This window comes from Mytilus galloprovincialis, chromosome 5, assembly GCF_965363235.1.
Source record: "Mytilus galloprovincialis chromosome 5, xbMytGall1.hap1.1, whole genome shotgun sequence".
NCBI classification, from domain to species: domain Eukaryota; kingdom Metazoa; phylum Mollusca; class Bivalvia; order Mytilida; family Mytilidae; genus Mytilus; species Mytilus galloprovincialis.
The window spans coordinates 48,072,736-48,090,320 of NC_134842.1; the positions used below are offsets into that span (position 1 = coordinate 48,072,736).

General features: G+C 34.0%; 1 protein-coding gene across 3 annotated transcripts in view; it reads left to right on the forward strand.

Moving 5' to 3' along the window:
* Positions 1-704: 704 nt before the first annotated feature.
* LOC143075943 (uncharacterized) overlaps positions 705-17,585 on the forward strand; it is an 85,134-nt gene continuing 68,253 nt past the window's right edge. The window contains exons 1-7 of one of the 3 annotated variants that reach the window (XM_076251545.1): positions 705-950; positions 7,576-7,625; positions 10,594-10,704; positions 11,801-11,954; positions 13,097-13,213; positions 14,445-14,505; positions 16,775-16,922. In XM_076251545.1, the coding sequence (XP_076107660.1) occupies positions 913-950; positions 7,576-7,625; positions 10,594-10,704; positions 11,801-11,954; positions 13,097-13,213; positions 14,445-14,505; positions 16,775-16,922 (679 nt within the window). In that variant the 5' untranslated portion in view covers positions 705-912. The remainder of the gene's footprint in view (positions 951-7,575; positions 7,626-10,593; positions 10,705-11,800; positions 11,955-13,096; positions 13,214-14,444; positions 14,506-16,774; positions 16,923-17,585) is intronic. The other 2 variants (XM_076251544.1, XM_076251543.1) reach the window with 2 other exon arrangements.

The window sequence follows — 17,585 nt, forward strand, 5'->3', positions numbered from 1 at the left end:
TATAAGAATGTGTTTTATAACAATGTATAGATATATATATATATATATATAGTTATCTTTCAACCGGATTGTGGGCCATATCGAGTATGTGTTACCCACGTTGTGGGATACTAGGTGGTTTGTGGGTCATGTATAGAATGACCCATAAACCATGTACGTAAAAAGTACACAGCAGTGCTAGATCACGGGGGGGTAACTTAAATATTTTCTTGGTAGGGGTGTGCCATTTTTGCCTCAAAAAACGTACCCATTTTAATATAACATTCACTGAAATTCAGTACCTATAGTTATATAAATATTTAAGAAAGAATGACCTATACTTATATACAATATTTAAAATATGAGCCATGCTTATATAAGCACTGCTTATATAAGCACTTACTCACCGGGGTTCATTTGGGAACTTATTTGAAAGCACTTTGTTTGAAAGGTGAACTTTCAAATGAATTGATTTAATTTAATATAATAATTGACCATTAATAATGTATGATTCTCAATAGCATATTTATATATGATATGAAGATCATACCCCGAATCAATATATAGTTATCAAACGTAAATGCATTTTAATATAGGATGTCATTAAAAAGGAGGGTCATTTTTATATAAAATCTCGCAAAATTATGACCCATATTTTTGGCACATCCCCGTATACCCAATAATAGGAAGTTGACCCCCCGTGTGCTAGATTGTCTTTAAAATGTTATTTACTGCACAAAAGTCTGAATTAATGACCCACAAAATTTTTTGGAAAAGAATCCCACAATGAAAATCTATTTTTAAATTATTTTGAATACCACCATCATGACCACGTATTGACTTATTTTAGAAAATCCCACAAAGTTTCTATAAATATCCCGGAATCCGGTCACGAGTTGCATTATTATCACGTGGTATGTAAATGGCGGGATTATGAAAGATGGTGGGATGGTGGCCCGAAAAGAAGAGCTGTAAGTTAATTAATTTTAAACAATGAAATGTGTAATAGTAGGCCTAGTGTATGGGATATCATTTAATACAAAAGGTTAAAATTTTCACCGGAAGAAACAATAGATCCTGTAGAAGATAGGACGGAGAAAGTCAAAGTTGAAACCGGTCTTTTACAGATAAAAGTAACATATCGCCAAAATAAATACGTAATTGATATGATATGACTGATATAAGAGAATGTAACAAAAAAAGTTTTTTTTTCTGTATGTGCAATTTTCCATCTCATCTTGCCTTGAAATTATTAAGGCGCTCATGCGGGCATGGCGGGAGTTTAGTCCAAATAATTATGACGTCTTGTAAGGCTATTTGAAAAAAAAAATTTGGATGGCGGTGTCCCAATAAAATACGAAGTTAAGTAGCCTTTAAAGTATATCATAGCCTTACAAGACTTCATAATTATTTGGACTAGGCCGGAGTAAAAATTTGCAAGGATATACCTAATAGATGTATTTTTTTAACACCTTCATCAGGGAGAACATATAGTCCAGTCCTGGCCTCAGTCCCCTGGCCTCAGTGACTCATTTAAAAAAAAAATTATTTTTGTTGTCACGGAGTCCAGCTTGCCCTCCATTACCTTCAATGGTTCAAGCTCCCGGGTAGATTACCCGGGGACGATAGAGACAATGCCAGAGCGCTCAAGTACGAAAAATGTATCACAAATGGTAAAACTTGATAAAATCAACAAGTTGCATACCTGAAATGCTTGTACACTATATGGAAACTCATCTTAACAAGGAAATCCCTTGCAGTCGGAGCTGTGAACATCTTGTTTACATCAGTAACGCTATATCATGGAACGTGACGTTTCTACGCTATAACGTTAGACGAAACGAATTCAATGTATTGATAAAGATTTTCAACGTTTAAACTCGTAACACGATACCGAATGGCATATCTCCCGATTTCTAAACTTTTTGGCACACTTGTATTTTGAATCGAGTTACATCAGTATAAGTCATTGTATGCATAAAAACTTGGGTCACCATTTTTGGTCTTGTAATTTTATAGGAAAACGTAAATTTTGCGACAAGTTTACATATTGCATTTTATCCATCAACAGAATTTAAAAGGTTGGTTAATCCGGATCCAGTTCCAAATATCCACCACTCTTCCTAATATTATGGCTAAAGCTGTAGCAAGGTCTGCTAGTCGAGCTCTAAGTTTATTAATTGTTAAATGTAAAGCACATTGTGGTTTCTAGCACAGTCATGACAGTACCTCTAAAACATTATTAGGGCCCTGCCAAAGGCGGGTCCCCTATAGTGATCAGTCTGTCCGTCCGTCCATCCGTCCGTCCGTAACACTTTGTGTCCGCTCCATATCTAGAGAACCATTATGATTTCATACTTTATACTTTACATGTTAATTAACCACCACTAGAGGGCGTGTCATGATGTATGTACAATTTCCTAGGTCAAAGGTCAAGGTCAAAAAACTTTGGTTTCAGTTGACAACCCTGTGTCCTGTGGTGAAGATCGTGTCCGCTCTATATCTTGAGAACCGTTATGATTGCAAAGTTTATACTTGACATGTATATGAACCAACACCAGAGGGTGTGTCATAATTTATGAACGACTGCCTAGGGCAAAGTTCAAGGTCAAAAACTTTGGTTTCAGTTGACAACCCTATGTCCTATGGTAAAGATTGTGTCCGCTCTATATCTTGAGAACCGTTATCATTTCAAAGTTTATACTTGACATGTATATAAACCAACACCAAAGGGTGTGTCATAATTTATGTGCAACTTCCTAGGTCAAAGGTCAAGGTCAAAAACTTTGGTTTCAGTTGACAACCCCATGTCCTATGGTAAAGATCGTGTCCGCTCTATATCTTGAGAACCGTTATCATTTCAAAGTTTATACTTGACATGTTTATAAACCAACACCAAAGGGTGTGTCATAATTTATTTACAACTTCCTAGGTAAAAGGTCAAGGTCAAAAACTTTGATTTCAGTTGACAAACCCATGTCCCATGGTAAAAATACAATTTTTTAATGCACATTATTCACAGCGGGGCCCACAGAGATGGTTCCCATCTCAATGATATCTAGTTTGATACTCTGGTCAGTAATAAGCTAAGGTGCATTCATTTGGGGCACTCATTCTTTTTCTTGTATCAACGCTGTCCAGAACAGAGCTATCAGTTTTTTTTTTATACATGTAGGTGTTGGTAAGTATAAGCCAGATGATGAAATTAATGGGGACATATGGGCTGGAGACCTCCTAGTGTAAAACAATAGACATGTGTATTTAGGCATTGGGCAAGATGTAGTCAGCGGACATGACCAATGACAGAATAAATTATAAAGTTTTCAAATGGTCACATAAAAATGCTGTAAATAATAAAAAAAAAAACTGGTGTAATAGAGTCATGAAAAAACTAAAAGATTGTAACTTTGATTTGTATACTAGTATTGATAGTGTGCTGCTTAAAGAAAATTGTTCTACAAATTGAAAATGTTTTATTTAATAAATATATTTCAGAAGGGCAAACGAAAATTTTGTCACAGAGTAATGGTAACAAGCTTCGTACTTAAAAGCGATAACATCACAATATTGTACAGAGTTATATTTAAAACAAAATATATCTATTAAATTTAGAAGTGCTTATGCAAAATTTAGATAAAATAGAAACAGGACGATATGAGAAAAAGCCAATAAATGAAAGATGTTGTTAGATGTTATGTGTAAAAACGAAATTGAAGATGAGAAACATGTAGTTACTTTATGTTCTCTATATGCAGACCTTCGAAATATATTGTATAATGAAGCAGTAAAACATAACGATCAATTTTATAACTTGTCTATTGACGAAAAATTTATATTATTACTCAGAAATGAAGGACTAGTAAGCTGGTTCCCTGAAAATTATTCTAATTATTATTAATATTATTAAAATATTCTAATTTCAACCCATAAATGTATATGTAAACAATAAACAGGTCAATATAAACAAAACGATACCAAGATCGACGCTCGTGACACTTTTTACTTCCAATATTCTCTAGTGAAAAACAGATACCCGGAATAAATACACGGAATGAAATTACGCTAACATATGTACCCTCTATATAAGTTAAACACTCCGCGCAAAAATTCCAGTTTGAAATTGTGCATGTACGACATGTAAGCCAGAGTCTGTATTCTGCGTGTTATTTTATATCGTATCATAATGCCAAATCCAACAACCTGTCATTTCCAAAAAAAAACTGACGATATACGAGGGTTTGGACAGTCTTCACGCTGAGTGGCAGCCCAGGCAGCCCAGACTAGTAAAATTGCTCTCGGGCCTGTAAAAATCATATCTACAGGCCAACAGAATCTAACTAAAAAATTTCAAAAATTGAGCTCTGGGCCTGTAGATTTAAAAGTTAGTCGTGAAGACTGTTTGGATGGGGTTAAATGATTAAAGAATAATGCCATTAAAAAATGAAGATTAGAGAAATGCGTGGTCTAATTTTTTGAAAATTAGAGGAAAAAGGAGTTAATTTTTTAAAGATTAGAGTAAAAAGGAGTGAAAATTAAATGTTTACAGAATGACAGACCCCCCCTCCAGACCCTCATTTACACAGCTTTAGTACAAGCATGCAAGCAGGTATACAATTTAAAAGGCTGCCGTCCTAATAGATAAGCCGTATATATGTTAGACTCAGATCGACGACCAGTCTCTAATCGACGTCCAAATCTGACGTCACTTTCTAAAATTGACGTTTGATCCTCTAATCGCCTTCCAATATGCTGTCATTTATTGCCAAAACGCCGTCCGATTTAAATTATTGCAGTCTTCTCTAATCGATGTCCAATATCAATGAATAATGAAATAATAAATTGCGGCACTTACACTTACACAGATACATGCATATTGATAAACGGCATGTGAGTATACATAAATAAGAACCCAACGACAAAGAAAACAAATTGACATATATATTGGGCAACACTCAGTTTTCAACAATGGACAAAATGAAGGAGTAAATGCCAGGGTAGTTTTTAGTTCTATAATAATTGTTTTATATGTTTCATGTCGTGGCTTTTAATTGTCGACTTTATCATTGTTGAAAGACGTACGGTTGCGTATAAATATAAGAAGATGTGGTATGAGTGTCAATGGAGACAACTCTCCATCCAAGCTGTGAAGCAACACAGGCCATTATAGGTCAAAATACGGTCTTCAACACGGAGCCTTGGTTCACACCAAACAGCTAGCTATAACGGTGAAGGCCTTGGGCTATATAATTTGAACTCTTGTGTATAGTTGTCCGATTAGCAATCACACCACATCTCATTGTTTTTTCAGTAAGCTCTCTTAAATTACATAAAATAATATCACAACCTGTAAACATCGGAAATACGCTAAAAAAAGTTTTATTATATTTTATTTGTCACATATACTATGTTTTGGTTGTGAAAATATTGACCTAGGTCCTAGAACTGTCCTTACTACTCTCTCGAACAATCCTAGTTTCAGATCTGTTATTTCGGCAGTTTTCTTCATTTGTTTTAGATATATTTACCTATCATACGGAATGTTGGCCAACAATGTCTCGGCGTTATGATCTTCCCATAGGTCCATTCAAACGGACGTCGATTAGAGAAACAAAAAATTGGACATCGATTAGAGAAGAAAATAATTGGACGTCAATTAGTGGGTGATAGAATTGGCCGTCGATTAGAGGGTGATATAATTGGCTGTCGATTTGGAATCTTATTTTATTGTGATATCATCATTGGACGTCGATTTGTGTCTTACATATATGAAACCTATATATACCCAGTGCAAATTGGACTGCCGGACGGTTAAAACAATATAATGGTGCTATTATAAGTTATATGGTTCGCTACTGACCCCATACGGATCCATAGAGGGTTAGTAAAATCCATAGGGGGTGAGGCCGGAGGCCGAATCCCCTTTGAATTCTATTCACCCTCTATGGATCTGTAGGGGGTCAGTAGTTAACCGTATAATGAATTTATCGGACGCTGGACTTTTTCTGCTGCGTTTTGTTGAAAAATAAACAATGAAACACAACAACAGCAATAGATGACGTCACCAGTAATGCGTCATGAACCCCCTATGAAACTTACTAACCCCCTACAGTCTCATAGGGGGTCACCACGTGACGGCGTTTAACCAATCACAACGTGATAATTTATATGTGGTCCGATAAAATATAAGGAATGTGGTGACAAGAACTTTAAAAAAATGAGAGAAAATGAAAATCGTCAGTATTAAAGTTGTTCTTCCTTTTGTCATAAGTAACAATTAATTCACATTCAAAAAGGTTGATATATTGTAAGTTATCGCAAGGAAATGGACAGAGCCGCCTGTTGGCCGTACGGCAACCCCAAATTAAATATTCGGGATTTTTCATGGAATTTCGGGATAAAAAAAATTGTTTAAAAAAATAAAAGTGTGATGATATATTAATGAAGAAATTTATTATAATAATTGTCCTGTCATTTACTGAAAGGAACCATGATATGTGGAAAAGTTAAAACTGATTAATTTGGTTTGAACTTTCTGTCACTGGCTGGGAACTGAAGAAAAAAAAAAACACAATCAGTAAACTTCATCTGAACAACAGAAAGTACACATATGTAAACATGATTTAAAGTGTCATAATATAGCAGCAGCATCCAGTGCCCTAAGGTCCGTGTTTAAATAGTTTAAGGTGCTAAATAGTTGATTTAACGAGTTTAAACGTTGAAAATCTGTATCGATACATTGAATTCGTTTCGTCTGACGTTATAGCGTAGAAACGTCACGTTCCGTAATATAGCGTTACTGATGTAAACAAGATGTTCACAGCTCCGACTGCAAGGGATTTCCTTCTGTTAAGATGAGTTTCCATATAGTGTACAAGCATTTCAGGTATGCAACTTGTTTATTTTATCAAGTTTTACTATTTGTGATACATTTTTCGTAATTGAGCTCTCTGGCATTGTCTCTATCGTCCCCGGGTAATCTACCCGGGAGCTTGCACCATTGAAGGTAATGGAGGGTGAGCTGGACTCAGTGACAAAAAAAAAAAAAAAAAATGAGTCACTGAGGCCAAAAAAAAAAAAAAAAAAAAAAAATGAGTCACTGAGGCCAGGGCTGGACTAGGAGAACATATATCAAATTGAAGTGTCAGGAAACTAGTCACGAAAAATGCACTCATCACCAGTCACAGATAATAAATTCCATGATCTCAAAGTCAGAGTTCTTGAAGTCTTTTTCCCCTTGATGGTTCTTGAACAGGTTGTTCCCCAAATGAGTAACAATCCCTCATTTGAGTATCCTACCGTAGTCTAAAATCGGTCATCTTGTTGGTTCGTTCGGTATATGTCTTTGAACTTATCACATGGATAAACTAAGCATTGACGTCACTACGCTACTACCAGCGTACAAAATTAGTACAGAAAACGTTTTTTCCACTCTTTTGAATAAAAAAACATTTCTAAAGGTAAGTTTTCATTGTTATTCTCAACGAGTTCTGTGCCACAAAGCCGATGGCCAGTTTTGGGAATATTTTAACGCGATTTTCAATGAAATTGGGAAAAACAACCAATATACCATATGTTAGATACTTATTTATATTCTAGGTCAAGGAAAAGGAAGAAAGATACTGGGTCAAACCATACAGTGGACAGTGGTATATTACATATATTTATCATATATTTATTAGTAAATACAGTAGTTTTGAATATTTGATAAATAGCCCGTTGTTTAATCCGTATCGCTCAACTTTGATGTGCACCCTTTATTGCACCCCTACTCGGATTTCTCGTTTATATTCTATACGGACAGTCTCCTGATTAAATATACAATAAAGCATATAAAACATGGCAAAATCCGTATCACATGCCTTATCACCCTCGACCAATATCAACCCTCTGGCATGAAGGCATTCGGGATGATACGGCATGTGATACGGATTTTGCCATGTATTATTCTCTGTATTATTCATGTTATTGAAGTTGCTATTTTTAACCTGTTATAGTTGTAGTCTGGCCCATTAGTCATATTTGTCTAAAGAAACTAAACTTGGTAGAGATCATTCCCATGTGGTCCTTTAAAAAAATGTATTTTTAGGGTTCTTTTATATGCAGAATCTAACTATATTTATTTTTTTAATTTTGGGCCTGTTTTCAAATTGATCCACATTGAGGTCCAAAGGGTGCAGAATTAAACTTTGTTTGATTTAACCAGGCTGTAATTTTGCCGGCGAAATGACGATTTAAGTCGCCAAGGAATTTTGAAAATCGCTAAAACTCCCCGGCCGACTGACTTCATGGCGAAGTCAAATCGCTATCAAAATCGCTAAAACGGAGACAACTTGTATTTAACAAGTCTCACAGGTAAACAAAAATGGCAATGGACAAGGAAAATCGAAATTTTCGAAACGACCCAGGACTAGTAATACTGTCGACGTTTAAATGAAATAAACACAACTGCGACTTTGAACATCCATTAAAAACTATTGAAACGAGAAACAGAGCATCTGTTTGAGTTTAAATATCATTTTACAATGATTTTCATCTGAGGATGTTGCATAATCACTCAGCTGATTTGTTTTCTTTTCATTTATCACGAGACGATCAATTTTACTATTCGATAGGTTAAGGGTGGGAATGAACGGAACATGTTTTATATTCTTTGATTAAAAATTGAAATATAAAAGGTAGAAAGACATCTAATGGATAGGTTGATTAATTAAAAAGTGATTGATAAATATTTTCATTTATATATAGGCTTACGAGTAACGATCAATTTTCAACTTGCAGCTTACATGATGTCCCGGACAGTCATCATTTTACCAAATTATGACATGTGATGATAAACATTAACATTATCCAGTCATTAAAAAGTCATCACATAAAATGGGAGTCACATTTTTCTTGACTTAATAAAAAAAAATTGAAGCAGATGCACATGGGATTAATGCATGATAATATAACTAGGCAGGCAAAAAACTTGATTTCAAGTTGACAGCACAAAAGGTTGAATGAATGGATAACAACTACATTGTCTAAACCTAAGGGTCAAGTGAGCTTTACTCATCACTTTGCGTCCGTCGTTGTCCGTCGTCCTTAACTTTTACAAAAATCTTCTCCTGAAACTACTGGGCCAAATTTAACCAAACTTGGCCACAATCATCATTGGGGTATCTAGTTTAAAAAATGTGTCCGGTGACCCGGCCAATCAACCAAGATGGCCGCCATGGATAAAAATAGAACATGGGGTAAAATGTAGATTTTGACTTATATCTCTGAAACCAAAGAATTTAGAGCAAATCTGACATGGGATCACATTGTTTATCAAGTCTAGATCTATCTGCCCTGAAATTTTCAGATGAATAGGAGAACCGGTTGTTGGGTTGCTGCCCCTAAATTGGTAATTTTAAGGAAATTTTGCCGTTTTATGGTTATTATCTTGAATATTTTTATAGATAGAGATAAACTGTAAACAGCAATAATGTTCAGAAAAGAAAGATCTACAAATAATTCAACATGATCAAAATGGTCAATTGACCCGTTAAGGAGTTATAGCCCTTTTATATAGTCAATTTTTAACAATTTGACGTAAATTTTTGTAATCTTTTACAAAAATCTTCTCCTCTGAAACTACTAAGGCAAATTTAACCAAACTTGTCCACAATCATCATAAGGGTATGTAGTTCAAAAAGTGTGTCTGATGACCCCGCCCACGAACCAAGATGGCTGACATGGTTAAAAATAGCACATAGGGTAAATGCAGTTTTTGGTTCATATCTCTGAAACCAAAGCATTTAGAGTTAATCTGAGGAGGATAAAATGGTTCGTTAGAGCAAGATCTATCTGCCCTGAAATTTTCAGACCAATCGGGTAACCAGTTTTTGGGTTGCTGCCCCTGAATTGGTAAGTTTAAGAAAAATTTTCAGCTTTTGGTTATTATCTTGAATATTATTATAGATAGAGATTAACTGTAAACAGCAATAATGTACAGCAAAGTAAGACCTACAAATAAGTTACATGATCAGAATGGTCAATTGACCCCTTAAGGAGTTATTGCCCTTTATAGTCCATTTAAAACAATTTTCATAAATTTTGGTAAATTTTGATAAATTTTTACAAAATATTTTCCACTGTCACTACTGGGCCAAGTTCATTATAGATAGAGATAATTGTAATCAGAAAGAATGTTCAGAAAAGTAAGATCTACAAACACATCACCATCACTAAACCACAATTTTGTTATGTGTCCTTTGTTCAATATGCACATAGACCAAGGTGAGTGACACAGACTCTTTCGAGCCTCTAGTTATTAAGAATTTTCAATTCATACATTTTATACAATATCATAATCATATAAAACACTGCAATTATATTTTTTATTGCACAAATAAAACAGTTTTTGCTTAATGATGTTCACGAAAACACTGCAAACGAAACGGAAATGGAAATTGACCACTTCTCCCAACTCTCTCATGGAAGGAGATGTCACTTCTCCCTCTCAAAAATCTTAGATTTGGCCCTGGATTTAACACAACAATATTGTTTTTTTTTTATATGGCGACTATAACTATTTAGATTTTTAATTATGGTTCCCGGTTTTCTAGTATTCCTCAAATGTAATTTCAGGCCAGAGCTATAAAAGAACACGTGGCAAAAAGGAGGTAGTGGACCTAGCTTACTGGGCAAAAATTCATTTTGACCCAGATGGTTTTGAAATAAGAAATGTACCAGGCAAGGGTAAGTACAAATATAGATTAATGAACTTGTGTAGTTTGTTTGTGGGCGATATATAGGAATCATCCCCTCCTTCCATCCATCTTTCTGTATGTCTGTCGTCTGTCCATGGGAGTTGTATACATATAAATAACAAAAATACCGAAAATGGAAAGTCCTAAATCAAATGGCAAAACAAAAGGCTGAAACACATCAGAAGAATGGAAACAACTGTCATATTCCTGATATTTCCTTTGAAGAAAATGGAGGATTAAACCTTTTTTTATAGCTAGCTAAACCTCTCACTTAATAATGCCATGAATATGGAATTAAGCAGGTAGCAATCCTATCACCATTGACATCAACAGGGATAGTGTCAAACAAATTCGAACCGAGTAATTGCTTTGCAGTTTGATCTTGATGTGTCTCAGAATTTCAAAGAAATAAGGCACTATTTTATACATATACCTTTTTGCTCTGCCCACTTCAGTTTTACATACTTGGTAAACTTCAAGACCCATGTACAAATATAAAAAAAGTCAAGCATCTACATGAAATTGAGACAACATTATTTATGAGCCAATGCTTTGTCTTCTGAAGAAAAATATGAGTTTGATTCTTAAAAAAAATGGGAGACAATGTTCATTTAATTTCTGATGCAACCATTTATAACCACTAAAATTGAAAAAAAACTAAGATGTAACGAAAAACTGTTCAATCAGATCATTACTTGTAGATAACTCAGGTCCTTGTAAATTTTCAGAAAAAAAAATTATTGTCATAGGTGATGTACTTTGACCACAGAATCAAATAGTGTGTTTTTTATCCTGTTGTATGAAGCATAAATTGACTTAAACAAGTCTGTCATTTTCTGTCTTAGACCAGTCCAAAATTGTAAACATATTTTTATCAAAATACATGATTTGATTTCTATAAGTCAGAATAAAAAAGACTTGTTTATTTCAGCTCTAATTGCTATGTTATCAGTTAGATTGCAGAATAAGAACAATATTCCTTCATTGCTAATAATTTGAATTTGAAATTAATCTACTAGAGGTTTAAGATTATGTGGTCTTATACTAGCTACATGTTGGTTAATGTTTTATTTTTACATGTACAGGAAGAGGTGTTGTTACTACCATTAATAGAATGGCGGGGGATTTTCTCCTACATTATGCAGGAGAAACCATTTCAGCAGAGGAGGGGGAAAGGAGGGAAGCTGATGGTCCTACTGGATTTCGATTTTTTTATAATTTTGGAAAGAAGAAATTGTGGTAAGTGATGCATTTGCTTGTATTTTTTTTTTAATTTTGTGTTGTATAGTATGGTATAGCAATGTTGTCATTACATAACAATGCTGTGAACATTCTTGCACAATTACTTGTTGGGAACAGATTCTTATGAAATTATATGAGAATATCTCTATGACCATAGGAACAGTTGGTTACATTCTGTTTTTTAAATGATCGCAAAAAAAATGTGTTCGTATATTACTACCACATCATCGGTGTCGTTGGTGTCCGAAAACATTTGGTTTCCAGACAATAACTTAAGTTTAAGATCTCTATGAAATTTTACCCACAAGGTTCAATACCACAAAAGAAAGGTCCAAAAAAGCATTTTTTTAGTTACTGGACAATAACTTGTGTATAAGTGCATGGAGCTCTTTGAAGTTTACCACAAGGTTCCATACTGAAAAAAGGGAAGGTTAAGATTTACTTAGGGGGTGATTGCCCATACTGTTGAGGAATAAGAGGCAAATAAAGGGTGAAAAGCAAGGTTTTTCTTGTTGAAAGTAGTCTATGGATCGCTATATAATTGAAATTGAAACGCAAGGTTCCATACCACAAGTGAGGGTTGTGTTTGGCTTTAGGGTTATAGCTCAAAGTGTTCAGGTAAAAGGGGCCAAAAAAAAGGTGGAAAAAAGTTTTTTTCTGGTTTCTGGACAGTTTCTTAAAGTATTAGTTGATGGATCTCTATGAAATTGTGCCATAAGGTTCCATACCACACATGGAAAGTTTGGGTCTATTTTGAGGGTGAAGGCTTTAACCATTTAGAAACTGGGGCCAAAAACAAGACTTTTCTAATTCGGTCGAAGCTGGTTCCAACCTAAATAATTTATGATCTATATAAAGAAACAACAAATAGTGATATGGCAGTAGATACACATCAAACAGGATGTGTAAATTATTATAGATAGTTTCGAAACACATTTACTAAGTACAAATGAATTGCGCAACAGGGAGAAATCTCCAATTAAAAATAAATACAAAATAATTTGGCCCCCATCCCCTATATTTACATGGAGTATACTAAGTTTATTATATTACTTCTTACTTTTTGCAAATTAGCTATGAAGTCTGACGAAAAATTCAACAGAAACACTGTACTTATTAACTCACTCCTTTTTTTAAAGCATTGATGCTACGCAAGAAACAGGGCGGCTGGGTCGACTCGTGAATCATGGGGAAAAGAGGGAACGGAATGCAAAGATGAGACATAATGAGGGGCAACTTTTTCTTTTTAGCCTAAGGTAAAGTATTTTATTCTGTTAACTTTTCATGCTGATGTGTGGGGCAAGTTTTTGTTACAGGCATATATCCGATGTAAAGGTATATTATGTTTTAAGTTGATTGAATGAAAAAAAAACAAGTAGAATTCATTTCTTACTTATCCTTCACCTTGTTTCCTGAATTTTTAAATTAGTAAAAATAAGCCATTAAGATGATGAAAATGATATCTTTTATTCATATGGTCTGTCATTTTTATAAATTTTCTGTTTACAAAACTTTTGAATTTTTCGAAAAACTAAAGATTTTCTTACCCCAGGAGTAGATTACCTTAGCCGTATTTGGCACAACTTTTGGGAATTTTGGGTCCTCAATGCTCTTCAACTTTGTATATGTTTGGCTTTTTAACTATTTTGATCTGAGCGTCACTGATGAGTCTTATGTAGACGAAACGCGCGTCTGACGTATAAAATTATAATCCTGGTACTTTTGAAAACTAATTAGAATGTTATTTCAGACAAAATTATTTTTATACAGAAATCATTTCAGTCACTTATTTGTTATTGTCTGAAATTTCAAACTTTTCCTTTACAATCACTGATTTCTATTGAAATGTTTTCCTGTAAAAAAAAAACTGTCACTTATATTGAATGATAATCTCTAGGGCATAGCTAATTACTGTTAAAAAAGTTCCAGGGATATAATGTTAATCATTGTAATTGGTATTACCTGTGTGGTGTGTGTGTGTTCGTGAACCTCAGATGAACAAGTTAATCAATGAACTTAGACAAATATCAAATTACTTCTAATGGAATACTTCTCAACTTGATCATATTTGGCAGGGTTTGACAAACTAAAAAAAAAAGGTTTATAGTATGGTGATGTCGGCAGGCTGGCAGGGAAAATGAGTACATAATTTGTGTATTAATCAATTCTTACAGTGTTTAACACAGATCTCTGAAACTTTACTGGAAGCTTCTATATATATATTGAAATGTATTATATATGCTATTTTGAGTTTAAAAATGTATTTAATCACTTAATAGCAAACAAGATATTATACAAATTTCAATCGGGTTTTTATTCCAGGTCATTCTACTGTTCACTAGCTAATAGAAATTTACTATAGGATATGTATGTCACTTGATGATCATGGATTTTGTCATGGTGAAAGTTCTTACATCGTTTAATTTTCATCCATGGAGATCCCTGATCCCTAGTTAATATTGAGTTGGTTTTTTTTTTACTTTTTAGAGACATACACTTTGGAGAAGAAATCCTATATGACTATGGGGTAAATGTTGTGTTTGAAAAGGTAAAAGTAACATTTTGTCCAATGAAAAATATAAATAGATAACAGTGAGATAAAAATTATTAGTGCCTTCCAACCTCCCCTAAAGTAACACTTGTTACTTTATTCATTTACTCCTGTTTGTTGAACAGGTAGATAATTAAAAGTATTTCTTTTTACCATGAAGGTCGTGTGTACTCTTCAGAATTTGCATGTGTTTTACCTGTACAGGTACACACTATTTTATTACAATGGCTGAATTTGATAATGCAGATGTATTGCTTCTGCAAGACGTTTAAAATGATGTTGTCACTAATGAGGGTGATTTAAAATTAAAGATGATGAATTTAATAGGAAAACTAGAGGTATTTTGAATAAACCCTCTTCTGAAACAGTTATAAAACCTAGTAGATTTTTGTCGAGCCTTCGACTTTAGTCGAAAAAGCGAGACTAAGCGAGACTACATTCCGTCGTCGTCGGTGTCGTCGTCGGCGGCGTCCACAAATATTCACTCTGTGGTTAAAGTTTTTGAAATTTTAATAACTTTCTTAAACTATACTGGATTTCTACCAAACTTGGACAGAAGCTTGTTTATGATCATAAGATAGTATCCAGATGTAAATTTCGTAAAAATAAAATTCCATTTTTTCCGTATTTTACTTATAAATGGACTTAGTTTTTTCTGCGGGAAACATAACATTCACTCTGTGGTTAAAGTTTTTAAAGTTTTAATAACTTTCTTAAACTATCCTTGGTTTGTACCAAACTTGGACAGAAGCTTGTTTATGATCATAAGATAGTATCCAGAAGTAAATTTTGTAAAAAAATAAATCCATTTTTTCCATATTTTACTTTTAAATGGACTTAGTTTTTCTGCGGGGAAACATTACATTCACTCTGTGGTTAAAGTTTTTAAAATTTTAATAACTTTCTTAAACTATCCTTGGTTTGTACCAAACTTGGACAGAAGCTTATTTATGATCATAAGATAGTATCCAGAAGTAAATTTTGTAAAAAGATAACTCCATTTTTTTCTGTATTTTACTTTTAAATGGACTTAGATTTTCTTCCAGTTAACATTACATACAGTCTGCAGTTAAAGTTTTCAAAACATTTATTAGATTCATTAACTATCCTAAATTTTTACCAAACTTGGACAGAAGCTTCTTACAATCATAAGATAGTATCAAGAGGAATATTTTTATTGATTTTTTTCCTCATTTTTGTTGAGCCTGCGATTTACAGCAAAAGTAGGCGAGACACTGGGTTCCGCGGAACCCTTACAAATTTTTAAAAGGCACTCATTGCAAGTAACAACACAACAAAACTTGTCAAAAGAAGCCTTAAAATGCAGTGCTACTGGTATAGCTTCAAAATCTCCCAAGATTTGGGAATATTTTTCCAGAGGAGATAGCACAGTTGAGATTTAAAATGGGCATGTCTATTGACAGTGGCAACTCTTCAAAACACAGAACTGATATTCCTTAATTGGCAGTTACAGTGACTTTAGACGCTATAGGTCACTGCTTGGCTTTCAACAATGAGCAAAACTTATACTTTATTGACAGCTATTTAAGACCCCATAATGACAAAATGTGAAACAATTCAAGCAAATTAAAATTTTCTGTTTTTGACAAAACAATAAATGAAAAAAACCAACAGCCAGATAAATGACAAAACAAATATGATAAGACAGCAACCATGACAACCACTGAACTACAGGCTCCTGACTTGAGACAGACACATGCAGAATGTGGTGGGGTTCAACATGCTTGTGAGCACTTCAATTAGGAAAAGAACAACACTTTTGTTGTTATTCATCTCAAAGTTACAGTGAGGTCTCCAACATTAAACCAAAACTATAAGTTTAAGATGACCTCTAGCACTATTTCCAGTTGAACTCTTTTCTAGATCATGATAACAATGTTGATAACTATGATAACTATGATATGCTGTATCATAGAGTGGGAACTATTTTTTTTTAAATTTTCATTTACAGTAAATTCAGAAATTACATGTATTGTGATGTTTTTATTATTGAGAAAAATGTGACAGGGTTATAATCGTAATAATTCAAACTCACATTTTGAAATTTTATATAAGAATTAAACAGAATTCTTCTCAATATCGCATAATTAAAATCACATTTCAGTCTGAAATGACAAAATCGCCATAATATGCACACAATTATTTCTGATGTTACAGTGTGCTGATTAAAGTAGGAACCATTTTTTTGTAAATGTCTATTTATCACATTTGAACTTACACAAAGTTTTTATTTTTTATTTTCTAGGGTGAAAAAGGTGACACTGTTGTTGGGCCAGAGGGTGCAAGAGGTATAGTTGGACCACAAGGTGAAAATGGAGTAGCAGGACCTGTTGAACCAATGGAACCTTCTGGACCGCCTGGAATTCCAGGTCCTGGTGGACTTACAACTGATGGTATACTTAATATGATCTACAGAAAATATGATATGAGGCCCGTTTTAGCTGTGTTGAAGACCCATTGGTGGCCATAGGCTGTTTTTTGCTAATTTTAGATATATTTCCAGATTTCACAGTTTGCTGAACATGGAAATGTGATAGTGGGAATAATACATGGTGTCCTATGAACACAAATTCATAGAAATAAAAAGATGTGGTTTGAGTGCAAATGAGACAAATCTTCATCTAAGTCAAAATGTGTAAAAATAAACAACTATAGATCAAAGTAGGCCTTCAACACGGAGCCTTGACTCACACCAAACAGCAATCTGTAAAGGGCTCCAAAATGATGAATGTTAAACAAATCAAACAGGAAACGCACGATCTAATCCATATTTTTGATTAAATCTTTAAATCTATAGGGGCTTCATTTGCAAAGTGGCGTAAGAATATGACTTCCGGCATCACTAGCCTTTCAACACTGAAGTTGTGAGTAAAAATCTAGCATGTGGCAAGTCTAATCTTAATCGACTAGGATTGGCAGTTTTCCTTTTGAAGGTGGGTTATTCACTCTGGGTGCTCTGTCTTCCACCACCACTCTGGCTTTCTTCACCAATGAAACTGGCCAATAATGCCGAAAGTGGCATTAAATTCCAAAAAATTATCAATCTGTAATCATTA